Raw genomic sequence first — 8,748 nt, forward strand, 5'->3', positions numbered from 1 at the left:
AAGCTTACTGAATTCTTAAAGGAGCGCACCCATACAGAGAGAAAGAGAGGGAGAGAGAGAGAACGCTACACTACAGCTGACCCCTAAAAGCATGCAGTTGTTGTCATGGGAGCTCAGAATCCATAAGGTTCCTGGTATCAAAACCTTGTCACCGCCTCCTTGAGAACCACCCAAATTCTGTAAAATAAAAAATCTACAAGGACATAAGCAGGCTTTGAAAAATGCTAGTTTTATATCACAAAGATATAGGCATATGCATGATAGTGTGGCTGGGGTGCGGTACATCTTGTGTGTTTTAAAGGAAAAAACCTAAGTAAACATAAGATAAGCATATCAAAATACTGCTAATCGTAATCACAAGAATACTGAAACCACAGTATGGACGGGGAAATACGCGTCATTTCGAAGGTCAGGTACTTGGAGCTAATTTAATGAAGACCAACAACATATTCTATACCAAAGACCCTACGCCTTTGGAAAGCACATAGGGCTGACCATACAAAATCAACAACACACCCTCGAGGCCTAGCCAAAACCGAAGAGACCCTTCATCTCGCAATTACCGCCCTATATTATAATTATTTTGAAAATGGAACAGTTACTTTCCGAACTATAAAATTTACATATATATATATATATATATATATATATATATATATATATATATATATATATATATATATATATATATATATTATATATATATATATATATATATATATATATATTATATACAGTACTAATAAGAAGAAACTACTATCAAGTACGGTTTTCAAAATGATGCCCTTTTAGCATCAAAAGCAGATGTTCACTCTAAATTCTATGGAAACCGGATCAGGTAATTATGTCAATCGAAAGCTCTACTCGCATGCAAATGGTAAATAGAGGTTAAAAAAAGCTTTATTAACAATTTCACTGGGATGGAAATCGTGTACTGTCTACATAAGATTTGGCTGTTAACATCCTTAACCACGTAAGTATTCACTAATGATAATAATAATATTTGATTTGCTCATTATTCACGCGAGATAAACCCACACGTGAATTTTTAAAAAATAGCTGAAGGGTTTGAAAACATAGAAACTTATAGAAGATATGCAGTTCATCAATCATGTGACTGCAAAAGCACCACTCGGTAATGACGAAATTTTAGTTACTTTGAATTTTTCAAAATGCATCGACTTCTTTCATAGATATAAGAGAGAGAGAGAGAGAGAGAGAGAGAGTGAGTGACTGGGGGTGGAATGGGATCATGGGAGGGGTGGGGGGTGTAGGGGGGGATACATTCCACGCCCAGCAATGCACCTCTGAGGGAGCCAATCAACTGCTAGCAAATGTGGGCTGGTCGATTACGTCTTGTACGTGAGGCTCTAACTAAATTGGGCATCATTTATCCTACGTATGAATCAGTTAGCACTATATAAATGATCCATGATCCATATCACAGCCAACCTTTGGTAATAAGGATCAATACTAGAAAGAGAATAGAGGATTAATTGACTTGGCGGCAAATGGCAACTCGCCGTCCGAATGCCACATAGGGAATATTTCGTTGCCTACATAGTTGCGTTTCTAAGCTTTAGAAGGCTATTGGCGCAAGTGGACTGTGAACGCTAACACCTGTCACTACAATCCCTCGGCGACTTCGTTTTGCATCGTCAATCTGATTTTTCTTTGAACTGCAAAATGGAGGTGACGTATCCTGACATCTCGAAAACAATGACCCTCCAAGAAGTGTGCGAGGAACTCCACAAAGTTTTCGAATCTGATGAGGTCAACATAGAATATGTGCAAGAACTACTGGAAAGCTACAAATCAAACCCTGCCGACTGGAAGAAATACGCCAAGTTTGATCGCTATCGGTGAGTAAAATGGTGTTGATCTAATTCGAAATTCATGAGACAAATATACGAAAGGAAAAAAAATCCTCTGTGAACACACACACACACACACACACACACACACACACACACACACACATATATATTATAGTGTTTATGTCTATACAAGTACGTTTTGATCTGCGTGTTTACGTTTGCATAAGGAAGTACCTACGTTTTGATATAACAAATACATCGACGGTCTAAATAATAAAGAAAAGCTGTCCCCCACTGATCTGGCGATAAATTTAATTACTGTGGCTGTCATCCCTTTAAAAAATCAGCTTTGTCTCCAAAAGGGATAGCCCTAATACATCCTGCCCATTTAATAATTACATTGGACCATTCCTACACCGTATCTAGGATCCAGGAATTTTCAGGAATTGGCGTGTGACGGTAGCTTGAAAGATTTTTTATGTTTATGAAAGTGTGTGTGCATGAGTACACACACACACACACACACACACACACACACACACACACACACACACACACACACACACACACATATATATATATATATATATATATATATATATATATATATCTTAAAGTTAATCAAGTATATTCGTCAATATGATGTAGATTGAGTCCGATACAAACTATTTTGCAAAACGTTGAACACTTCTGGACGTTTGTAAATCTTCACATCCTGCCACGTGGCTTACGAGAACAATCACCCCATCAGTTTACACCTTTATGCTTTTTGATTACACTAATATATATACGTGTATATATATATATATATATATATATATATATATATATAACTTTCTTTATGAAAAATTGTATTTTATACATTAGGTTGCGGTTTCTTTTTCTTATTATTCCATCTACCACATCTTCATATTGAATTAACAGACAGTAACTTGAATGGCATTGTATCATTGTATGTACGTATGTTGTATGCATGTATACATACATATATGTGTGTGTGTCTATGTGTGTTTCTTTATATATATATATATATATATATAATATATATATATATATATATATGAAAAAAGGGTTCACAATAATGTTTAAAAAACTATGTTGCCTAACAAACAAAACTGTATTTTTACTGGATAAAGATCCATTTACATGTTTTGTGACCAAGTTCAAAAGGCATTTGATGAAAGTGGTAAAGGAACCTTTTTGTTTATTTTGGAAAAATAAATAAAAGTTTGTATTACCACATAAGTTGTAAACAATACTTTGGACCTCTTATCCTAAACAAAAATAGTATTTATAATATATATATATATATATATATATATATAATATATATAGATATATATATATATACATCCAAACGTATATGCATGCAAAGAAAAATAGAATTCAAAAGAAATTATCAGCATGAAAACTCTTACTTGACGAATCTTTGAACAATGGACAATGACTTAAACGTGGTGTGACGCCTCACATTTACAGAAAACGATTTTGTATGGTATCAAGTTAAATCTGCCTAAATTTCTTGCCAGTAAACACCTACCGACTGCGCGTCTTACCCTTATCAGCAGAAGCTTGGTAGGACAACTTTCGGGGCCACCTTCCCGTATGAAATAAGATTTGAAGTTGGATGACGTAATGGGCTGTCAATTTACTCGGTGCGACTCAATTACTCAAGTGGATTTGCTTTATTTCTGGATATTCTTTCATAGCTCAAAACATGCGTTTACTGCACATTAATGAAACCACTGGCGGAGGATTTTTTCGAATACCTCAGTTTGGTATTCCCTGTGTATTCGCCGTAAATAATAACGCTACAACAAATAAAACATTCCTGTGCAAGGAATCTGATTCTGTCTGTCGGTCCGTTGAAAACCAATACGAAAAATGACAACGATGAATTCCCAGTTTTATTTATTTATTTATTTATTTTAAGCTTTTCTGCTTCTTATGTCTCCAAAAACATTTGTGACTTTGGTGTCTTATAAAATAGGCTTTTCAGTTTTAGATCTCTTTCAAATGTTTTTCTACTAAGTTAAAAAGACCGATATCGGAGTAGTTCACATTTAGCAATCAGAAGGACACATTTTGTACTAGAGGTTAGTCGACCGTTGTGAGAGCTGGGATGGCGAGAGGGAAAGAGCACAAACAAAATACAAGACGTGAAGGTTCATTGCCGCGTCCAAATGCACACCATGAAAACGGGAAGACTTCAGGAAGCAGCCTATCTTCACCCCACCCGGGTGGAACCATCTGCATGATATAAGATACTCTGTGACTGTTCGTTATGATCACCAACAGAAAACATTCACGGAAACAATTGCAGTTGTGTAACTATAAGGTTGCTGAAGTTTACTGTGTGATATGTATATATACATATATGTGTGTGTGTACATATTATATATAATATATACATACATTAAGTGTGTATACCATATCAAAGAAAACATCAAAGGGAGGAGCCACTATATGATCTGACATTCGTGTATTACCTTTCTGTGACAGTGACCTAAAAGTTATCTTTTTAACAGGATCTATGGAATGTACAGAAGAGGCTAGAGTTAGCATCTATTAAAGTATTTTCAATGCGCAAACAATGACTCCAATTTAGTTATGTCCATGTTGCTACTACAACTTGAAAAAGTTGACCTCCTAGCACCATCTTTACGCCCTTCTTTGTATAAAATAATATGCTATATGAAAAGAAATTCCGACAGTATAATCATTCTTCTCTTTCGGGATAATGATGGGAAACTGCGAATTATGGACAAAAGAGAGCTCTAGTCGAAGCTCATGAAAGGTAAATCGTCTTTGGTCGACATTCCTTTCTTAATGCCTGCCATTGAGCCTCTTCTTACCATATTTTATGCTTTTCGGTCAAGTGACAGCTTAGACCAAAACAACCTTGACAGATGGGGGCGGTGGGAGATCCTGATCGGCCCTTTCCCATTACTGTACACACTAAAAGACCTGGGGTCCTCCCTTCCAAACCGGGATTATCTCAACTTAGTTTGCTAAAGGCTTCATCCTCATACATATGCACAAGTGCCCTGTTCCTAGAAATCATTAAATGACAACCAGTATTTCGTTAGGAAACCATCGTGTGTTGTACATCCAAGACAACGTTGACACTGAAACAGATTCCAAACTTCCTCGAATTTGATTCCAAATTTCTTCCAACTGGCTTTCTCAATCCTTGCGCTCTTGTGTACAAACTTCGTAACTTAATCTCATTCGCAGCTTTGTAAATCACCAGCAGTGTTCTGGCCAATATGTGACATGAGGCAGCTACTTGCCCTAACACTCTAGAATGGATCAGTCAGTCGTGTGACACACATTTGATGGTTTCCTAACGAAATACGGTTAATATAATATTATATATATATATATATATATATATATATATATATATATACATATATATATAATTAGTGATACAGCGGTTAGTAGATTTACCTCGCACGCATGGGGATACTAGGTGAGTTCCTTTAGGTCAATTCCATTGAAACTGGCTTGGCTGTAAAAAAAAATCGAGTGAGAAACAGAAGGCTAAAGTATTCTGGTGTCATGTGTGGTGTGTCTTCTCCCTCTCTCGATATACATACATACATACACCCGAAAACAAACTAATATGATATATATATATATATATATATATATATATATATATATATATATATATATATATATATATTGTACACTATCCACACAGATATACGTATATTATATGTATAGATAGATGGACAGATAGTCAATAAGGTCAAGTGGATTTCATGCCGTAGTTCTACTGCTTCATGGGTTACGAAAGGTGGAACTTGGCTGGGGCTACCATGGCAACGCCAGTATTGATGACAGCAACAAGTGTGACGGGAGGAGTATTACATGCTGGATTATTATCGTCTCTCTCTCTCTCTCTCTCTCTCTCTCTGACCAGTTATTTTACCGCATTAACATAATTACCTCTATAGTTCTTGGGACAGCCCAAATATTGGTTCCACTAGAGATGGCAATTTTATTTTGCATTGCCTTTTCATTTGCTCTGTCCACAACAGCGTACTACTTCAAAGTGACAGTCCTCTGAATAAGGAGCTTCATCCAGTTTTATGGTGTTTTTAGTTATTTAGTTGAGGATCTTACAAGACAGCTTAACAATGTCTGAAAACTAATTATACTTCTGGAGTGGAAAGGTTTAACGTCATGGGACTATAAGCAAGGCAATGGACATGTGCGTATAAATGCATTGACGCTGCTTGTCACTGCTTGGAGCCATTGGAAAGGGTGAAGACGCTGAATTAGGCTTTTAAAGCATAGTCTTGCAGACGCTTTTTTCACTCTGTCGTCCTTAATTTTCCATCGATTTTAATAGCCATAGGCTCATTTAAAAGCTCTTGAAAATCCCCTTTAAATACATATAATTAAGCGTGTAGAAAATACGGTGCTGCAGTGTTTTAAGTAAAGATATGCAGACATGCATTTTATCTGGGTTCGATTTTTTACTCTACTACTGTTCCAAATTTTTAAATATAAATTTTAATAAATTTATCATCGGTTAAAAGCTCTTGAAAAGCAATTTCCAATGAACCCAAATAAAGCCGTATATGTCTCATACAATAGAAATAATCATGCATGCATTTGCTGAGACAGTGATTTCATGCCTTTGCCATTAGGTTGTGTAATAAATTTTACCACTAAAGCCTGTTGAACCCCTTATATTTAATATCCTTCTAAGTATGAAAGTTTTTATACTCTACTTTGCATTTTATGCACTAATTATATTTATTTGTCTTATCACCTCGCTATCCAGTCTGTGTCACCTAGGGATTAACCATATCACCATGACACAATGGACTTGAATTGTAATTATGTTGACTTATGCTTATTGCTTACCTATATCAATCATTATTACAAAAAAGAAACGCAATTGTTGATATAAATAATTAATTTTTACAGATCACTTACTGATGTCAGTCTTAGTAATAATACTAATAATTTTAGGTCTATTTTAAATGTACTATCTTATAAACAGAAATTACTAGCTTGAATAATGTGTACTACTAAATTTACTTTAACATAATGCAACAAATGTCATAAATACAAGATATTGTCATGGAAAATTAACAGATTACACTCCAATATGGCGAGGTGGGCATTGTGATATAAAGCTCTCTCCACCCTTTGCAATGGCGGCACACTGCGCACGGCTATTTCGCGCATGTCTATAGTCCCATGGTTAACGTTCTAAAGTTTATCTAAAAACACTTGGCTTAGAGTGGAAGATACGATTTTGGTCAAAGGCCAAACGTTAGGACCTGTGAGGTCATTCAGCGCTGAAATGGAAAATGAGGGTAAAAAGGCCTTAAAAGATGCAGCTGACGGAAAACTCGTGGTTGCACAATGAAATAATTGTTAACAGAAGGTTGAAACTACCATGGAAAAAGAGAATATGAAAGGAGGTACAATAAAAGGAATGAAAGGAGGTTGCTGCTAGGAGCCGTAGGGACGCTGCAAAGTACCCTAAGTAATGCTTATAGTGCACCACATGAGGTGCACTGATAGCACTAACCTCCTATGGGACACACATTGTACAGTACAATTACCACAGTGATTGGTATACTAAGAAGTTAAGATGGTTAGAAATATTTTTATTATTATTATTATTATTATTATTATTATTATTATTATTATTATTATTATTATTATTATTATTTAACGGTTTCCCTCATGCTATGTTTAAGCAGGACTGAATAATGTCGCTCGCAGTAAACTGTCAGGATACGTAATGATAATTAAGGTGCGATACGGGATGGATGATGACATTTCGGAGAAACCGACTAAAGACATAACGCCCAGTCACACCGGAAACCTTATTCGCCTACAACAGTCAACTAGATGAACCGAAGGGGAAAACTTGTTCGTGTCCTAATCAGTGATCCGGAAACCAATCCCTTGCGAGCAGAACACACGGATATCCGATATCCTTTCTAGAAAAACGACTCCGAACTGTTCGCAATAATTCTAGGACAAGACGCTCACTAACAGTGTCTTTCAAATAAACAAACGAACATAATTAATAAGTGTTATCTTTTTTGGTTGCCCCACTAGAACCGGTTGGAGATAACTATAAACGAGCGGGTCGACATCGTGTCCTGTGTGAAGGAGTTTAGGAACTTTATCATAAATAAGACAGTGCCTGCAGCTTCTTTCTCTCCCCGGAGCGACGTCAGTCACCACCAATCAATCAATTTGTTCCTATTGCTGGGAAATAATTGGTAGATGCAAGCTGAACTCGCTCCAAGCGTTTTCAATTTTAGGTTTACAGTCGACGTTACCAGACATTCACTGCAATAAAAAGTCTCGCAATCTGTCTCTTTGTCGTGTTGGTTTGGGCATCATTAGTATATAACCTGAAAGACAACTATGCGATCTCCCTGTAATAAATAAGTGGACAACTATCCATCCACAACCACTGGTGCTGTCAAGCAGGTTTTACCCGCCATGTTTTAAGCTACTCCGTTATGAATGTGATGTGTTCTTCACAAACATCAAGATTACTACTGGCTATATGTAAAAACGAAGGACATAGTTCCCACTTAACCGGTTAATAATTTCACTTATAAAGAAACACTTAAAATACACATACACACACACACACACATGTATGTGTGAGTTCTTGCCTTCTGTGTTTCGATCCCACGAGACGACGAACTTGTTATCAACTAAAAAGTTTCCCTTCGGTTAACATAAATGAAAATATATTCTTTCCGAGGTAGAGCAAATTGGATATTACAAGACATTAGCTTAATGCTTAATCTATATCTATAAATAAGTATATATATATATATATATATATATATATATACATACATATATATTACATTTATATACTTATCTATCGATATAGATATACTATTTATATCTATGAAGCACAAGATAT

General features: G+C 35.8%; 1 protein-coding gene across 1 annotated transcript in view; it reads left to right on the forward strand.

Annotated features, from left to right (window-relative positions):
• The first annotated feature begins 1,565 nt into the window (after positions 1–1,565).
• LOC135216308 (cysteine dioxygenase type 1-like) overlaps positions 1,566–8,748 on the forward strand; it is a 61,654-nt gene continuing 54,471 nt past the window's right edge. The window contains exon 1 of the mRNA XM_064251480.1: positions 1,566–1,862. Within this exon, the coding sequence (XP_064107550.1) occupies positions 1,687–1,862 (176 nt within the window). The 5' untranslated portion in view covers positions 1,566–1,686. The remainder of the gene's footprint in view (positions 1,863–8,748) is intronic.

Source organism: Macrobrachium nipponense, chromosome 6 (assembly GCF_015104395.2).
Source record: "Macrobrachium nipponense isolate FS-2020 chromosome 6, ASM1510439v2, whole genome shotgun sequence".
NCBI classification, from domain to species: domain Eukaryota; kingdom Metazoa; phylum Arthropoda; class Malacostraca; order Decapoda; family Palaemonidae; genus Macrobrachium; species Macrobrachium nipponense.